The sequence below is a fragment of the Odocoileus virginianus genome, chromosome 2 (genome assembly GCF_023699985.2).
Source record: "Odocoileus virginianus isolate 20LAN1187 ecotype Illinois chromosome 2, Ovbor_1.2, whole genome shotgun sequence".
Classification (NCBI taxonomy): domain Eukaryota; kingdom Metazoa; phylum Chordata; class Mammalia; order Artiodactyla; family Cervidae; genus Odocoileus; species Odocoileus virginianus.
Window position 1 is genome coordinate 52,956,298 of NC_069675.1, and position 20,186 is coordinate 52,976,483.

Genomic DNA, 20,186 nt, shown 5'->3' on the forward strand with positions numbered 1-20,186 from the left:
GATAAAAATAAATCATATGTATATGGGCATCCTGAGGTGAATATCTCATATTATTCCCATGGATTTTAATACCAGTTATATGCTGATGATTTGATGAGGTTTGATCGCCCCTCATCTCTCTCCTATTTAACATTTCTACATGGTTATCTTATAAAAATCTCAAAATCAATGTATCTTGATACCACTTGATACCACTGGAAGACTAGCTGCTTTCCAGTCTTCATCAATCTCAGTAAATTCACCAGCATGTACATATTTGCTGAGACAGAACCTCAGATGTGAACTGGTCGCATCACTCCCTAACCTCCCATAGCCACTTCCACAGCAGGTCCTGAGTGTTCTATTTTCAATGTAAATTTGGACTCCCTAGGCTTTTCTCCATCTTTACTGCTGCTACACTAATGAAGACCATCTCTGAGGCAGAAAGGGCAGGGCAGGGCCCCAGGACGGCCTCATCAAGTGCAGGCATTAGGCAGAAGACAGTCACCTCTTTTTTTTCCTCTTAATGAGACCACAGTGCATGAAGGAATGGCAACTAAAACCGAAACTCTGCAGCATCTGAGCAAGAAACTCTGAGCATGAAAACCATGGAGCAGGTACAATATAATTGCACAGGCTGCTGATGACCTTGTAGGACCTTCCACATGTGGTGCCTGATGTGGGAAAATTTAAGGGGAAAAACAGCTCTTAGAATACCTGTAGCACGGCTTCAGGAGAAAAATGCCAGGACCAGGAGCTAATGCACACTGGTGCAATCCAGGACAAACATCAGCTCTTCCCTCAATGAATATTCAATCCTTAATCAAAAAGACCCCTACCCATTCAAAGAGCTACAAGATAAAAGGCAGATCAACAACACTGTGGGGCATTACCAGGTCCAAAGGACTCCCATACTCCTTTCCTTAACTTTTGCTTCTTCCCTGAATAAACTGCTACTTTGTTCTCTTTGCTCCTCAGCCCCAGAATGTGTGTTTATTTTTCCTTTGCACTTTTGTGTTCCTCATCCAAATTCTTTTGGATGAGTTGAACAAGAGCCTGGACTTTAGACAAAGGTTTTCCAAAAAGTCACTCATCTAGAAGACTTCAGTTCCACCCATCTACAACTAGTCTCTCCTCTTTGACACTACCCCTTTTTTGCAACATATCTAGAAAAATATGAAAATGTAAATCTGAGACTTTGATACCAAACTCCGAACTGTTCAACTTGCTACTTACTTACAATAAAATCAGAACACTCTCAAAACTCTGAGTGTCCTGGCACCCACCTTTCGCCCCAGCCTCCTGCTAGGTTCACTGAAATTAAGATAATGTAATTTTCTTTTTATTGTCAATGTACTTTTTTTTTTTTGGTCAGGCTCAATAAATAGCTTCTGGGCCTTAAACCTTTGCTTCAAAGTGACTTCACTCCTAATCACACTACACATGGTGGGCCACCAAGCAAGATTCCACCTGAACAAAGGATTCTGTTGATAACAAAATACCTGAAAGTAACCGCATGAACTAAAATTATACAAACTCTGGGAAATAGTGAAAGACAGGGAAGTCTGGCGTGTTGTAGTCCATGGGGTTGCAAAGAGTCAGACACAATTGAGCAACTGAACAACAAAATCATGCCTATGTGCCCATCACAAAGCACTAGAAGCTCTTTAGGGAAAGGGACAAGATCTTGGTCAGATTTATAACCCAGGTATTACTTCTGTTTGGTACAGATGAACACTCAAAATGTTGGCTAGAAATTTCCTGCTGGTCATTGAGCACATTAGAAAAAGTCACTGGAAGTTGCCAGAAATCCTGGGAGCAGTCAAGAGGGCAGGTGAAGAGGATTTTAACAAATCTCCCCATATTTAAAGATGCTATTTGCTAAGAATAAAGAAAAAGATCCACTCTTCAGAACACACAATTCTAATGGTCCCTACAGAACAAACAGCTGGCCAATGGAGGTGCCATCCTAGGACAATGGGGAGCAGAGAAAACCCAGACCAACCACCTTCATCAACATGACTCAATACCTGTGTTCTCCTTCCCTCTTCCGCTCCACTCTCTCCCTCTCTCTCTCTCTCTCTCTCTGCCTTTCCTCTATTTTCCCTCATGTTTTCTTAATCTCTTTCATAAAAGTTTTACTCTGCATGCAGCATACTTGGGAGAGGGGTGTTGTATATATAAGGTGCTGTCCACAGGGTGGGGAGGTAAAAACTGAAGGCAAAGTGCCCAGGGACTGGTCACTGTGCCACACCAGTCTGACATTTTTTCTTTCAATCAGGTCAGACATAGAGACCAGACCTGTGGTGTGAAGGGGGAGAGGTATCGGGAGGGATGGATTGGGAGTTTGGGGTCAGCAGATGCAAACTCTTACATGCAGAACGGATAAACAATAGGTCCTGCTGTTTAGCACTGGGATATCCAGAGTTAAAACATAATTCAGAGTTAAAACAATATCCAGAGTTAAAACAATATCCAGAGTTAAAACATAATGGAAAGGAATATTTTTAAAAACTGTATCTATATGTATAACTTAATAACTGCTGTACAGCAAAAATTTACACAACATATTATTCTAGATACGCTGCAAAAATGGGGCAGTGTCAAATTACAATTTTTAATGTAATTTCTTACATTAAAAAATAAGTAAATAAAGGTCAAAAAAAAAGAGAAAGGTTAGAGCCTGGTGGGGTTGGCAGGGTGGTCCCCACCAGTAAGGCAGGTGCCCTGTGATTAACTGGATTAACTGTAAGTACCCAGGGGACTGGGAGTACCAGCAGTGTACAATGGGACCAGAACTGATCCAAGTAGGAAACTGCCTTTGTGATCACAGGTCCTAGGGTATTTGATGATCTGACAAGCAGTTGATACAGTCGATGATGCATTGTCCGGGTCTAAAAACTCCAAGATTATGTAAACTCACTCGCTTTCTCCCCTTGTTGTTCAGTTGCTCATTTATGTCCAACTTTTTCAGCCCCATGAACTGCAGCACGCCAGGCATCCCTGTCCTTCACTGTCTCCTGGAGATTGCTCAAACTCACATCCATTGAGTCGGTGATGCCATCCAACCATCTGATCCTCTGTCGCCCCCTTCTTCTCCTGCCCTCAGTCTTTCTCAGCATCAGGGTCTTTTCTCCCCTAGATTTCCAAAATTTTTCCTACCTGTTGTCTTCTTGCAGCTACATAGTTAAGTTTCACCATCTCTTTTCCAAATTCTTTAAAGCGATTTGCAAGGTCTTGCTCATTTGTAGCATTTTTGACAGCTTCCAAGGCCTCCTCCACCTGAAACAAACAAACAAAAAAATCCAATATATTTATAACTGGATAGTATTTCAATATTGGACTTCACTGGTGGCTTAGTGATAAAGAATCTGCCTGCAACCCAGAAGATGCTAGTTTGATTCCTGGGTGGGGAAGATCCCCTAGAGAAGGAAATAGCAACCCAGTCCAGGATTCTTGCCTGGAAAATCCCATGGAGAGAGGAGCCTGGTGGGCTACAGTCCAAGGGTTGCAAAAGATTTGGACATGACTTAGCAAATAAACAACAGCAAATTTCAACATTGCTAAACATGTTAGAAACACTAGTTGTTAAAAAATGCATTAATATTTAAATAAATAATAGGAGAAAAGTACCCCAACAAGCATTTATAATCAGAAAATTACATACTATTTCTTACACAAAAGATGCACGCATGCTGTCACTTCAGTCATGTCCTACTCTTTGTGACCCTATGGACTGTAGCCAGGCAGGCTCCTCTGTCCATGGGAATCTCTAGGCAACAATATTGGAGTGGGTCACCGTGTCCTTCTCCAGGGGATCTTCTGACCCTGGAATGGAACCTGCATGTCTTATGTCTCCTGCATTGACAGGAGGGTTCTTTACCACTAGCACCACCTGGGAATTCTTATATAAAAGATACTAATTGCTAAACTTCTAAATCATATAAAATACTACATTGTTTATATTTTGAGCTGTGATTTCCATAAGGAATATGGACTTTTACTTTCAAGTAGAAAGATAAAGAAGAATAAACTTAAGAAGACGTATGGATTTAAAAACAAACACCAGAAATCTTCACAGGAGGAAATGTTTTGTAAACAAAAACTAGAGGAACTCCTGGGCTGCAAAAAGCTTGAGATAGCGTAAATCTACATCTTGGCATCACCTCCAAAACTGCAGTAAAGGGATTGCAATTTCATTTTTATTTCATTTATTTATTTACTTATGGCTATGCTGAGTCTTGGTTGTGGCACACGGGCTCATCAATGCTGCTGGCAGAATTTCCCTTGCGGTGGTGAGCAGGGTCTACCCTCTAGTTGCGGCTCTTGGGCTCTAAAATGTGGGCTCAGTAGTTGTGGCGGATGGGCTTAGCTGCTCCAAGGAATGTGGAATCAGTCCTCAGGCCAGGGATCAAACCTGTGTTCCCTACATTGGCAGGAAGATTATTAAGCATTGGACCGCCAAGGAAGTCCTAGGGATTGTGATTTTAATCTATGATTGTGCCTTGCCATTCCATGAAGGAGAAAACAGTGAGCCTCAAGAAGTAAGTGAATTTGAAGTTGTTTCATTGCCATTTAAGGTGGCATCAACTAGGGTGAACAGAGTAACAATCACTGGAAATAACCAAGAACATAATCTTGAGTGAACAAGGCACAAGATGGAAACCACATTTGCAAAATCGAAAGTTCTTAGTTTTGAAGGAAGTCTGATGAAGAGGCCTCAACTAGTACAGGCTTTTGAGAAAGGCAGCAGAAAAATGAGAGAATGAGAGAGAGAGAGAAAGAGAGAGAGAGAGAGAGAGGGATGGTAGCTCTGAGAGTTGGACTATAAAGAGGGCCACGCACCAAAGAATTGATGCTTTCAAACTCTAGTGTGGAGAAGACTCTTTAGAGTTCCTTGGACAGCAAGGAGATCAAACCAATCAATTCTAAAGGAAATCAACCCTGAATATTCATGACTGACACTAAAGATCTAATACTTTGGCCACCTGATGTTGAGAGTCTACTTACTGGAAAAGACCCTGATGCAGGGAAAGACTGAAGGCAAAAGGAGAAGGTGATGGCAGAGGATAAGATGATTACATAGCCTCGCTGACACAATGGACATGAATTGGAGCAAACTCTGAGAGATAGCGGAGGACAGAGAAGCCTGGCATGCTGCGTCCATGAAGTCACAGAGAGTCAGACACAACTTAGTGACTGAACAACAACAAAGCTCTAAAAGAGTAATAAAAAATACCGAGAATTTATGGCCTACTGCAGAATTCCAATTGCCTCTTGTAGTTTAGATCGAATCAAAAGACAACATAGAGACAGTTCATGGTTGAGAATGTGGGGATCCAAATGACCACTAAAGTGGCTAGAAAAAGTCATAGATTAACACAGTGCCAAGTGATAGAGATATACAATTTGTTTAAACTTGACACAATTACAAAGGTTGCTAATCCAACTTCCTCACCAAGTTTCACTGGGTGGAGGAAGAAAATGGTGTATATAAACCAGTGATAATGGATATCATCACATCCTTTCCTCCATAGATATTATAGTACCATTCAGTTTACCCAACAGACTAACATTCATTAAGGAAAGGGTTGCAGCCAGAATGAAGGTTATTGACAAAGAAGGTGAAAGGAGCTCAATCTAGCCTCCAGATAAAATTGTTTCCATTCTCATCATTGATGGAGATTCTCTTTTTTTTTTTCTTTCTATTTGTAAAAACACAAAATGATTTAATTCATCAATTTTAATCTTTTCCAATTCCTATGCAGGCTTTAATTATTCTCAAGGGAAAGAGAAGTATAGTTGAAAACAGAACCATTGTGTGATAGGATGTTTTTTAGGCGCTCGAGTCAAAGGGCATTTTATAGTATGAAATGGCTCATTTAAACATTTTCATGGATTAATAAGAATCTCATATCTCAAACCTTTAAAACAACTCATCAGTGATGTTTCTTTCTAATAGATTTATAATCATTTTACCGTGGCTATCAACAGCGTCACTGAGAGGAAGCTGTTGGCAGTTAATTTGTTCCTGCTGCTTATTTGAGTTGTAAATCTTTTCTTGGGACATAAAATCTGGCCCCAGGGAAGAACAAAATAATTATCTCAGAAGGAACTAAATCTTGGAATTGTCTTATTTTATATATATATTTATATAAAACAGGCTTCTTGTTGGTTTTTAATCAGGCCAATTTGGAGTATTTATTTTGCTTTGTTACACATCACTTATTTTCTTATTGTTTTTCTCTGAAGAATCCAGATGCTGGTCTGAATTTATGTTTCTAATTCAATGAAGTTCCTTGGAAGAGCAACACCAGTGATAGTGTCTGTCTGCATAAAGCTAGACTTCATCATACTCAGAGTTCCAGAGTGACAGGTTTCTAGTGAGAAGCTCTCATATCGAAACACACTTCTGAACCTACCCAACACCCCACAGAAATGGAGAGAATGGAATTAACATCTAGGATTTAGGATACCATCACCAGCCCAGTATACTGCTATTAAAGAGAAATGATACAGAGAGAGCAGGAGAGAGAAAGAGAGAGAATAAATACAAAGTGGAAGGGACACACACAAGGAAGAAGAAAAAAATAACAGGGCGGGGGAGAGATGGGCACTTCCAGGCACTTCTGAAAAGTCAAAATCAATATGAAAATAAAGTTGTTGCTTTTGAACAGAGCTAATGTTCTTTTGTTATTTTCAGGTGTGTGGAGAAAGGAAATTGCCTCCTACATGCCAAGCAATGATTCCTCCTGACAGTTCAGGAGACACCAGAGACTCAGGTTCAATCCCTGGATTGGGAAGATACCCTGGAGTGGGGAATGGCAACCTACTCCATTATCCTTGCCTGGAAAATTCCATGAACAGAGGAGCCTGGTGGGCTTTAGTCCATGGGGTCGCAAAGAGTTGGTCACAACTAAGCATACACACACAGAAGTGAAGCGAACATCTTAAAAGGTAATCCTTATGTAGAAGAGGAACCCAGGACACTTTGTCCACTTACCTGCCCTACAGTGACACATATAGGTCAGGACGTGTAGGGAGGGCTATGGGGTCAGACTGGGCTGTGTTTGAGCCCCAGCTCTGTCATTTGTTAGCTCTGTGATCCAGGGCAAGTCACCTAACCTTTCTAAATTCCAACTCCAATGTCTTCATTAATAATATGAAGGCAATAGAGTCCAGATACTACAAAAGGTTGTTCTAAGAATAATATTAGATACAAAATGAAGATAAGAAGAAATAAAAATGGAAAATATAAAATAAGGTGGTCAACTAAGTCCTAATATAGAATAAATATAAATGGCTAAATGCTTTCATTAGAAAACAGAAATTCTCAGATGGGGCCTTTATAAAGATCCTGCAATATGTCATCTATAAGAGACAATTTGGATAAAAAGATATAAAATGTTGAAAATTACAAAATGAAACCTTCTACACTAATGAATTTGAAAACCTACTTGAAATTGACAAATAGGTAAAATGCCAATATGATTTTAAAAAGAAGTAACAGAACTCAAATAGACCAAAGAATATTATAGAAATCGACATGGTAGCCAAAGATGACTTTTCTGCTCTTTTCCCAAACAAACCAGGCACATTAGGTGGGGGGGAAATGAAAGGTAAAATAGCAAATATATTGCAGAATACCTGTCAAGAATTAGGATCTCCTTTCATAGACATGGGCTTCCCAGGTAGCTCAGTGGGTAAATAATCGCTTGCAGTGCAAGAGATGCAGGTTCGATCCCCGGGTATGGAAGATCCCCTGGAGGAGGGCATGGCAACCCACTCCAGTATTCTTACCTGGAGAATCCCATGGACAGTGAAGCCTGACAGGCTATATAGTTCATGGGGTCACAAAGAGCCAGACAGGACTGAAGCGACTGAGCCCGTGTGTGTGCGTGCATGCACACGTGCGCGCGCACACACACACACATACACACACAGATACACACACACACACACACACACAGATACAGACTTGCTGTATAATCCACCTAAGGGTAAACATTGTTCCTGAATAATTGTAAAAAGGAAAAGACTACTTCTTGCTCTTGGACTATCTGCAGGTGACAAGAAATCTAGGAAGAGTGGAAGGACGTGGTGGTCTCATGGGGGAGCTGTGATAAGGGGAGTTTGCCGTGGCTCTGTGTGCCAAGCTGGATTGGGAAATCACTTCCAACAAGCTGATAAAGAGGGCCCTCAGGGCAGTTGCCACATCCTTCCCTGAAATGAGAATACCCTCCTGAGCTTGGGTACTACTGACGGCTGTTCTCACAAAAGCCAGTCTGGGCTGAAGAACACCAGTGCAAGAACCCTCAGCTCCGGCAGGTCTTCCTGTCCTTAATACTGGAGCCTGCACGTGGGAACAGCTGAGCACAGTGAAAATTCTAGACAGGATATCACGGTGTCCTCTATCTTTACCAGATTTAGATATTATTTTCAAGCTTGTCTCTCACAACTCTTGAAATCTTTGATCTTCTCACAGAGTCTGCTCAATATTGCCCTTACCCCCATTTCCAGAGCAAGCCTACGTGCCACTATTATTTACTCCACAATTGTGTCTACTTATTTGATATAGACTTTTTAAATCTAATCTCTAACTTTCCCAACTGAAATTTCACTAATTTACTTTGACATAATAAAAGTAGACTGAGAATTCATAAACTAACTCAATACCTTTTAAGCACCTTCTAGGGACTAGGCAGACATATAGGGATGGGCACAACACTGAACAGAGGAGCCTGGCCCTCCTCTTGGCCTGTGTGATATGCTTCTTCTGGGCACAATCACTGTCCATGTTGTTACGATCAACATCTCTGGACAGACTGACTTCATTCCAGGGTCCTAATCTTGATACTCAGTTGAAGGGATTTTAAGTGAAACCCAATGAAATGATGTAAGACAATAAGGCCCCTATGTACAAACTTTCAAGTTGTGAACTTGCAAAGACGCCAACATGCATTCCCTAAATTGAGTGAAATGGCAGCTTGCCTCCATCTCTGTTGCTGATGACCGTTCAGCTCTACGATCTTCCACCTCCCCTTTCTCCCCCAGTCAGTAGCTCTTTCTGTCTGTTCACTCAATACCAGGCCCTGTATGCCAGCTCTTGTACTGGACTACTGTACTTTTCAAGGCACTGTATTGTTAGGTGAAAATGTTGTATTTTTCTGTTTAATTATTTTATATGTATTATTTGTGTGAAAAGTATCATAAACCTATTACAGTACAGTACTATAGAGCTGACCGTGTTAGTTGGGTACCTATGCTAATTTTGTTGGACTCATGAACAAACTGGACTTATGAACACACTCTTAGAATTGAACTCGTGTGTATGCAGCAGACTTATGGTATGTCATACGAAGTTCTCTTGTTAGGATCTGGATTTATAATGAAATTTTAAATTCTTAGGTTGGAGGAAAAGTAATTGAAGTTTTGGACCCTGAGTTTTAAATCATTATAACTATGCTCAAGTACATCGTTATTAATCAAAATAGGAACCATTACAATCAACACATTTTTGCCAAGGAGAAAAAAGTTTTATTCCTGTAGCATAAAAATCCATGCTTCATGGTTTGACAAACTCTTGGAAAGCATTTTCTGAGTCTTGCTAGTTGTGGAAGCATTTTTGCTGCAAAAGTTGTCAAGATGCTTGAAAAAGTGGTAGTTGCCTGGCAAGACGTCAGGTGAATATAGCAGATGAGGCAAAACTTTGTAGCCCAATTCATTCAACTTTTGAAGCATCAGTTGTGTGACATGCAGTCTGGAGTTGTTTTTGAGAAGAATTGGGCCCTTCCTGTTGACCAATGCCGGCTGTAGGCATTGCAGTTTTCAGTGCATCTCATCAATTTGCTGAGCATGCTTCTTAGATGTAATGGTTCCTCTGGGATTCAGAAATCTACAGTGGATCAGAGCAGCAGCAGACCACCAAACATTGACCGTGACCCTTTTTTGGTGCAAGTTTGGCTTTGGGAAGTGCTTTTGAGCTTCTTCTTCATCCAACCACTGAGCTGCTTGTCACTGATTGTAAAAAATCCATTTTTTGTCACGTATCACAATCCAATAAAGAAATGGTTCATTGTCGTTTCCTACAATGAGAAGATGGTACTTCAAAATGACAATTTGGTTTTTTTTTATTTTTAGTGAGATAATGAGGCACCCACTTCTCAAGCTTTCCCACCTTTCCAACTTGCTTCAAATGCCAAATGATCACAGAATGGTCGACACAGTTCTTGGGCAGCTTCTCGTGTAGCTGTAAGTGCTCCAGTGATGGCTCTTAATTGGTTGTTGCCAACTTTCGGTGGCTGGTCACTGTACTCCTCATCTTCAAGGCTCTCATCTCCTTTTTAAATTTCTTAAACCACCAGTGCACTGCATGTTCGTTAGCAGTTTCTGGGCCAAAGCGGAGTTGATGTTGCAAGCTGTCTCCACTGCTTTATGATCCATTTTGAACTTGAATAAGAAGATTGCTAGAATTTTCTTTCTGTCTAACATAATTTCCATAGTCTAAAATATACATAAAATAAGCAGCAAGTAATAATTCATTAACAAAAAACATAAAGTGAGAAATGTGTATTAAAATAATGTGTAACATTGTTACCGAAAGAGTATGTGTGTGGAGTCTGGCTGCCTGCTGCTCAAAAGCCAATAAACAAGCCAAGTTGGTAGAAAGGAAAGTTTGTTTTATTTCAGATGCCAGCAACTGCAGGGTGGGGGGAGGGTGGCAGACATCAGTCCAAAGGCTGACATCTGTCCAAAGCAGGGGCTGAGAGTTTTTATAGACAGAGTCGGGGAGGGGATACATGCAGAAACAGCACAGTCATATCCAACAGTCATCTTCAAATTGTTCATCAGTGGTCTGACTAGCATCATCTTGGTTGTTTTAGATACAGTTAATCTTCAGTTCCAGGGTGCACAGGTTCCCATTTCTTTACGGTCAAGTCTCAGAATTGTGGCAGCCCAAGCCAACTTATATGCAGAGCACATCACGAGAAACTCTGGGCTGGAGGAAGCACAAACTGGAATCAAGATTGCTGGGAGAAATATTAATAACCTCAGGTATGCAGATGACACCACCCTTATGGCAGAAAGCAAGGAGGAACTAGAGAGCCTCTTGATGAAAATGAAAGAGGAGAGTGAAAAATTTGGCTTAAAGCTCAACATTCAGAAAACTAAGATCATGGCATCTGGTCCCATCACTTCATGGCAAACAGATGGGGAAACAGTAGAAACAGTGAGAGACTATTTTTTTGGGCTCCAAAATCACTGCAGATGGTGATTGCAGCCATGAAATTAAAAGATACCTACTCCTTGGAAGGAAAGTTATGAGCAAAGTTACAGCATATTAAAAAGCAGAGACATTATTTTGCCAACAAAGGTCCATCAAGGATGTTTTTTTCCAGTAGTCATGTATGGATGTGAAAGTTATACTATAAAGAAAGCTGAGACAGAAGAATTGATGCTTCTGAACTGTGATGCTGGAAAAGACTCTTGAGAGTCCCTTGGACTACAAGGAGGTCCAACCAGTCCATCCTAAAGGAGATCAGTCCTGGGTGTTCATTGGAAGGACTGATGTTGAAGCTGAAACTCCAATACTTTGGCCACCTGATGCGAAGAGCTGACTCATTTGAAAAGACTCTGATGCTGGGAAAGATTGAAGGCAGGAGGAGAAGGGAACGACAGAGGATGAGATGTTTGGATGACATCACCAACTCAATGGACATGAGTTTGGATAAACTCTGGGAGTTGGTGATGGACAGAGAGGCCTGGCGTGCTGCGATTCATGGGGTCGCAAAGAGTTAGACACGACTGAGTGACTGAACTGAACTGAAGTCCTGGGTACAGTCTGTCATTATGTAGTTAACTTCTCCACCTGGGGTTTGTTATCTATAAGACAGCTCACAAGATATGGCTCAGAATATTATCTATAGCCCTTGAGAAAGAACCTTGAGAAGGTCCTTGACTATGCTTAATGACTAAATTATTATTATTTAGTCTCCTTTGACTGTTGCCCTTTCTTTCAGCATTTCTCATTTCTCTGATTAAACTTATTCTTTGACTAAGTTTTCCACATGCAGAAGGTATTCAGATGACATGGTGCTGGGCAAGGACCACAGCCTTTTGCTCCATTTCAACATAACCATGTTTATTTAAGAATATATTTCAATATCAAATGGCAAAGTTCAACAATGCAAAACTGCAATTACTTTTGCACCAACCTAAATATCTTGGAAATGGGAGTTGGCCAAGTCAACGAATGAACAAATATAGAATTCTATATTTAACTACTTGTTGAATCATATAATCTAGTTTGACACTGATATCTCAGCATCATCATACTTTATCTCTCTGCCTCCTAAAGATAAGCTGCCTTCTTGATTAAATTTTCTGTTTTCTTGTGAGCAAGTGAAGAAAATGATTTCATCAGAAAGCAAGAATGATTAAATGCTAGTGTCACTGATTCATAATGTGCCATGTTTTACAAAACACAACAATAATACAGCTTGATACATTTCCAGTTATTTTCAGCTTGTACAAGAAAAATGACAATAGTCAGTTTCACTGATTACTTATTGATGCACCAGACAATGTTGCAAATGGTTTACACATATCTAATTTAGTCCCCCCAAAATAGGTCTTTGAAGTTGATACTTCTCTTGTTTCTGCTTTACCAAGGAGAGCTGAGGCCAGACAGGTGACGCAGCCAGCCTGAGAGGTCTCATAGCAAACGTGTGAGGTAATCTGGGTTTGAACCCAGGTACTTTGCTCCAGAACACATACTCTGAACTCCTGAGTTGGGCCACCTCAATTTCCCAGAAAGGATGGGTTTGTAAAGCTGCTGGAGTCTGGGTCTGGATCGTACTGATCAGCTGATAATGAAGATTCTTTAAGGGTCCTGCCCCATCTGATCAGTCTGCAGGTTCTAGTGCTTCTACCTCTTTAATTTCTCTAAAATCTACCCCCTTACAGTTCACATGGCCACTGTCTGCATTCAGCTTTCCTTTCGTTCACTGGCCTGGGTCATGGAAAACATCTCTCAATTGTCTCCTTGATTGGGCTCACCCTTTTCCATACTGCTACCAAAAGTATCTGTCTAAATCAGGAATTTGATTTTATTGTTTAGGACTACTCAATTGCTCCCCATAATCTATAAACAGAGTCTAACCAAATTTGCTGTTCAGTCGCTAAGCCATGTCCGACTCCTTGTGACCCCATGAACTGCAGCATGCCAGGCTTCCCTGTCTATCACCATCTCCCAGAGCTTGCTCAAACTCACGTCCATTGAGTCAGTGATGCCATCCAACCATCTCATCTTGTGCCACCCCCTTCTCCTCTTGCCCTCAGTTTTGGTAGATTCCAAACTAATTATGACAATCAAGAGGCTCCCCACCCTACCTCTCTCTCTGACTGCCCCTCCCACCTCACCCCCTCTGCTCCAACAATGAATCAACCCTATTATTGTGAATACTCCAAATTCTTGCCTCACTCTTGTGCCTTTGTTCTGTCCTCAGTTTGTGAAGCTCTGTGTAGATAAAACTTTTTGCCCCACCTGAATCCATCTCCACTCTTATGCAAGAACACCTCAGCTGTGAGCAGTAAACCACTCTCTTCTTGAGCTGGTTATCAAATCCCAGTTCATGCTGCCTGCCAGCTCTGTGAGCCCTTTAATAACTGTTCCTTTGTCAAGTTTTGCAGGGAGAGTGGGCCAGACAGGCAACAGAGCAGGAAGGGGTTTTGTCTGCTGGTCCTGGAGGGCTCCCTGGACAGAGGCAGTGGCGGGGCCAGCTCTTCCAACACGAGGTGCCCCCGGGGGTGATTCTTTAGTGGAGTGTCTCCAGAAAGACATCTCTTCATGAGCAGTTTTTCCCTTGACTCCCTAAAGGGGAGATTTGAGCACGTTCCGTTGGCTTGCGTGGCACCTCAGTTTCCCTTCTATAATCCAGTGATCCAGGAATGTCTGGATCCTGGCCCTGGTGTGGGTGGGCTCCCTCTCTAGGGCTCCTTCCATCTGCCATTCCTATACTCCTGAGCATTCTTCCTAGTCAATCCCCTGTTACTCTTATTCGAGCTCATAACTCTTCACGTTGAACTTTCTGAGCCCAAATTACTGTGTAGCTTCAGTCTCACTACTGGACAGAACGATGCCTCCTCTACTCTCTGCTGCGTGCCAACCTCGTTCCCGGGGCTTCCCTGGTGGCCCAGATGGTAAGGAATCTGCCTACAATGCAGGAAACCCAGGTTTGACGCCTGGGTTAGGAAGATCCCTTGGAGAAGGAAACGGCAACGCACCCCGGTATTCTTGCCTGGAGTATTTCATGGGCAGAGGAGCCTGATGGGCTACAGTCCATGGGTTTGCAGAGAGTCAGACATGACTGAGCGAATGACACTTTCACTTTCACTCTTCACAGCCTCTTTCCACACGCTCCACTCCTAGCTCTCAGCTTTAAGCTTAGGCTTGTGACCCCAGCCTGTTCAATCTGGTTCAAGCAACTGATTTAGGAAAACACAAATCTCATTCTGTTCACTACGACCCATTCCTAAGTCCTGTCTTCCCCAACCACATCACCCTTCTTTATATTATCCTGAATTCCCCAATAATACATTTGGTTGAACTTATCTCATCCTTGTCTTGCGGGTGTGGTGGGGGAGAGGAACAGTGTTGACCAAACTCAGAAATCAGCACGTCCCATTTCCCCTCTAAATAATTAACTCAGACATATGTATCTGATTTAGAGGCTTCCCTGGTGGCTCAGAGGGTAAAGCATCTGCCTGCAATGTGGGAGACTCGGGTTTGATCCCTGGGTCAGGAAGATCCCCTGGAGAAGGAAATGGCAACCCACTCCAGTATTCTTGACTGGAAAATCCCATGGACAGAGAAGCCTGGTAGGCTTACAGTCCATGGGGTCACAAAGAGTCGGACATGACTGAGCGACTTCACTTCACTAGAGGCCGACAGAACCAACAAGCTTGTGGAACCTTCATTTGAGCTTCTAAGGAAGAGAATTTCTTCTCTTTTGCTATCTTTAGTCTAGAAGCATGTAATCATGAGAATGTTTTACAGCTACCTTGAGATCATGAGAAAAGGGCCTATAGAGAAGAGTGTTCTTCCTGAAAGAACAAAGAAACGGGTCCTTGTCACATGTTTGTACCTTGATCAAGCTCTGCCTGAAGCCAACTGCCTCTGGATTTTTAGTTTGGTGAGTCAATATATTTCCTTTTTGAAAGACTAAGTTGGGTTGGGTTTATGTTATTTAAAAATGGAAAACTTCCTAATTATTGTATTTTCCTTCCAGATGAGACCATAGCAATATGCACAATTTTCCCAACATGCACTGCACTCTTTCTCAATGTCTCCCCCACTACCAGCCTATAAAGTTTTAAAGGCAGGAGCTGAGTCTTATTTACCTTTGAAGTTATGTATTGTGGCACAATGTTCTGCACACAGTAGGCATCCGATAAGTATCTCTTGAAAGGATAACTGAATAAATAGATTCTAAACAACCCAGCTATATGAAGTTCATGCCATGACAGCTCTGATGAAAAAGGCATGCTAAGAATATGGGCAGTAATTTCTACATTTATAATTAGAGACAAGGATATTTTATACTAATTGCTTGCTGTTATTCAAACATAAGAGCCACATTATGTGCAGCAGATACACATTAATGCAACACTGTAAATCAACCATACTATAATAAAAAAAAATTTAAACCCATATGAGAACTGCAGAAGGAAACATAAAACTATTGAGAAATAATGTTACTGGGGATTCTCTAGTCCATTTGATGCTAATGTCACAAAAAAGTATAGGTAATATTAAACCTACCCCCAAAACAACTGGGCAGCAGCATTATATTTGGCCCCTGGTGGTCTCAAAGATAATCTGAATTTTCTGAGAAGTTGACTAAAGGGTTGTGTATTCTATGTTGCTATTGGCTTTCCAGGGAGAAGTTCTGAGACAATTGAGTACATCATTATTCCAGGACTCAACTTGAGTACAGAAAAAGAGTGATTGTTTCCTCTGACATACACATGTCTAGGTGAGTCTGTGTGTAATGTCATCACCAACGCCAAGAACCAAACAATAGAATCTGATTACATTCATTCGGAGACTAGGGAAAATAAATATCACTCTTCTCGATCACTGATTGAAATGCGAGACTCCTTTTAAAGTGTGAAGTGTCACGTCTCAGCCTAACACACTGACAATGTCAACTGATTACAGGATACACCAGGTGTCTGCAGGGAATCACTCACCAGCAACTTCAACAATACAAGTGATTATAATTCAGTAGTTTTTAATGATGTCTGATGTGCAAATGATTCTTTTAGCTTCACCCAGGAACATCATATTCCCACTTTGGCGATAACTCAGCTTTGAACTGTGTGTCACTCACTATTTCATCAGTCACTTCTTGAATTCAAAATAACTACAGTAGCAAAAACCTTTGACAGCCCTATCGAATCTTTAATAAAATATATTCAAGAGAGCTCAACATTAAAGCACACACGAATACTTACAAAATAAAGCAACTAGCTTCATATGAGCAGTTAGAATATTTACGTGTGTGTGCTAAGTTGCTTCACAGTCATGTCTGACTCTTTGCGACCCCATGGACTGTAGCCCACCAGGCTCCTCTGTCCATGGGATTCTCCAGGCAAGAATACTGGAGAGGGTTGCCAGGCCCTCCTCCAGGGGATCTTTCTGACCCAGGGATTGAACCCATGTCTCTGATGTCTCCTTCACTGGCAGGCAGGTTCTTTACCATTAGTGCCAGCTGGGAGGCCCGGTTATATGAAAAGATGAACTATACCAGCGTAAAAACTTAAGTTTACAAATGTAATTTTAAGGTATCAGAATGCAAAAACCTATACTCTGCCAAATCACACAGTCTCTGTAGAATTCCCAATTCTTTATTTGATTTGAAGGATTTGCTCAGGATTACTCAATTTGCCAACAATTACCTACAGGGTGCGGGACAGAAAATGAAGGCAGGCACTTTAGGAGAATAAATGGACTCGCCTTCATCTACTCAGTGAATTATTGATGCAAAAACATGGAAATATGTTTCTGATAAGAAGGCAATTCTGTCCATGTTCCTGTAAGTTACTCAGAAACAAGAAAATAAATCAATATCTGGAAAGAACAGCAATAAAGTTTTGGCACATGGCCTAAAAGATTAAAAAAAGTAAAATATTATCTGTAATGCTCAAAGGTAAAATAGCTATGCAGTGGTTAACATGGCAGGAAGCTACAGGACTCCCTATAATGTATTAATTAATCTTTAGATCCAACATAAAATCAGGTTACTACTTTATTATCATTAGGAATCACCTGCCACCCTTTTGCCCACCTATATTCTACCATCCATTTTGTAAAGAAATTCACTTTTATTTGGAAGAAACCTTGATAACCGTATAAATGATCATTTCTAACCTGCTCCATCAAAATAGGTAATGATATTTCCTTCACCTCACGTGTGTGCTCAGATGCTCAGTCGTGTCCGACTCTGGAACTCCATGGACTGCAGCCCACCAGGCTCCTCTGTCCATGAGGATTTCCCAGACAAGAATAATGGAGGGGGTTGCCTTATCCTTCTCTAGGAGATCTTCTCAACCCAGGGATCAAACCCACAACTCCTGTGTCTCCTGCATTTACAGATGTGTTCTTTACCACTTAGACACCTGGGAAAACCCTCATCTTAAAAACAAATAAATAGATGCTAGCAGACAAATTTGTTTATGAGAGGATGTGCTGCTATGGAAAAACAAGAATGCTAAGTAGAATTGTATACTACGTCTATTTGCAATTAATTGTTGACACAATTGCAATTAATTGTCTTTTTTACCTGGTTGGAGCACTATTCCCATCATGACACCGTGATTGACTCAGTGAGAACACCAGAATCTGCAGTTCCCCACTGAGGCCACAGGATGGCACCATTCCACCACTACTGTCCCCCGCAGAGGTTAGACTTTGAGTACAACAAATGTGTTATTTAGTCTTACAATCATTTTTAATTTTATTGCTGACAGTCTGACAGGACTACTTAATATTGCTGGGTTGACCTTTCCATATTTTGTGCTAAATCTTTTTTTTTTTAAACTTCTCTTAATCTGCTGTGTCGGGAAGAAGATATAATTGACTCTACATTAGGACAGGCTATAGTGTGATACTACCAGCGACAGCACTGGTCAAAACAGATGGATAAAAGGCAGTGTTCCAGGCATCAGCTGGTGCCCTGCAGCACTCTACAGACCCCAGACTTCATGAGCACCAGCCACATGTGGGCCGTTCAGAGACAGTATTTTTTAAGATTTCATCACTCCCCAGAAGGGGCAGAACTGGCTTTCCACAGAACATGCATGCATGCATGTTCAGCCTTGTTCAAGTCTTTGCAACTCCATGGATTGTAGCCTGCCAGGCTCCTCTGTCCCTGAGATTTTCCAGGAAAGAACACTGGAGTGGGCCCTCCTCCAGGGGATCCTCCCAAGCCAGGAATCAAACTCATATCTCCTGCGTCCCCTGCATTGGCAGGCAGGTTTTTTTTGGTTTTTTTTGTTTGTTTGTTTTTTGTTTGTTTGTTTTTTAACCACTGAACCACCTGGGAATCCCAGCACAGAAAATGCTAACATATAAAATGTAAAGTTAATTTCCTTAGGTCCAGTCCTGTTCTCCTTGTAAAAGAAGATGGTCCCTTTGGGGAAAGATTTTTCTTACAATGTGGCTTTTGAAGATTAGGTAGGTTGTAAGAGAAAGGTAAGAAAACTTATTCTTCAACACACTTGAGAATAGTCATCTGTAGCCTTAAAGATGCACATAACTCAGGTGGGGCTGCAGGAATAACAGACAGCGCCATGGCCTGAGAGTGGTTCCAGAATCTGACAATGGTGACAGGTGCCACTGACCAGACACTTACTTCACACCAGACTCTGTGATAAATGCATCATGGGAGTTTCCCTGTTGAGAGCTCCCCACGGCTCTGAGGGCTGCACTGTCATTAGCCCTCATATCAACAGATGATGTGTCTGAAACCTGAGGCTTTATTTTTTGCATCATATATACACATGGGCTTACTAAATAGCCCAGTTGGGAAAGAATCCACCTGCAAGGCAGGAGACCCCAGTTCGATTCCTGGGTCGGGAAGATCTGCTAGAGAAGGGATAGGCTACCCACTCCATTATTCTTGGGCTTCCCTGGTAGCTCAGCTGGTAAAGAATCTGCCTGCAATCAGGGAGACCTGGGTTCAGTCCCTGGGTTGGGAAGATACCCTGGAGAAGGGAAGGGCTACCCACTCCAATATTCTGGCCTGGAGAAGTCCATGGACTATGCTGTATAGTCCATGGGGTTGCAAAGATTTGGACATAACTGAGCGGCTTTCACTTCCACTTTATACACATATTTATTGAAATACAGTTGATTTATAACGTTGTTAGTTACTGCTGTACAGAAAAGGGATTCAATTGTACATCTTTCTTTATATTCATCTCCATTATAGTTTATCATACGACATTGAATATAGTTCCCTGTGCCATCTAGTAGGACCTTATTTATTCATTCTACATATAAAAGCTTCCATCTGCTAACCCCAACCTCCACTCAGGCCCTCCTCCAAGTACCCCTGGCTTGGCAACCACCAGTCTGTTCTCTACGCTTCTGAAGGTTTTATGTGGTGGGTTATGACAGGCTGGCAAGTGGACCCCAAACACGATTACACCTCGGCTGTCTGACTCCAGTGGCCAAAGGTTCAGCGTAATGTTACACTGCCCCTCAACACCCTCTGCAGCAGGTAGCCTCTCTGCATATTGCTCACCTCATCCAACTTGCCAAGAGTCTTCCCTGGTTTCTGAGTCCTACTCTCTGGGGGCTTCCCAGGTGGTGTTAGTGGTAAAGAACCCACCGACCAATGAGGTAGACACAAGAGAGGTGGGTTTGATCCCTGGGTCGGGAAGACCCCCTGGAGGAGGGCATAGCAACCCACTGCAGTATTCTTGCCTGGAGAATCCCATCGACAGAGGAGCCTGGTGGGCTACGATGGTCTATAGGGTCGCAAAGAGTCAGATACTACTGAAGCGACTGAGCAGGCACACACTCTGTGGGAGAAAATTCCCAAGCAGGTTCTGCTCTGTGTCCCTTGGCTCCTCAGGAGCCATGAAGAGCGGGCGACACCTGCTTCATGACCATGCGACCCATGTTGGGGATGCTGGGA

The 20,186-nt window shown here is 41.9% G+C and overlaps 1 protein-coding gene across 9 annotated transcripts in view; it reads right to left on the reverse strand.

Moving 5' to 3' along the window:
• The window catches only part of CTNNA2 (catenin alpha 2), a 1,320,632-nt gene that overhangs the window by 861,675 nt on the left and 438,771 nt on the right, over nucleotides 1-20,186 (reverse strand). For all 9 annotated transcript variants that reach the window (XM_070479775.1, XM_070479805.1, XM_070479797.1 and 6 more), the window contains exon 5: nucleotides 3,142-3,261. In XM_070479775.1, the coding sequence (XP_070335876.1) occupies nucleotides 3,142-3,261 (120 nt within the window). The remainder of the gene's footprint in view (nucleotides 1-3,141; nucleotides 3,262-20,186) is intronic.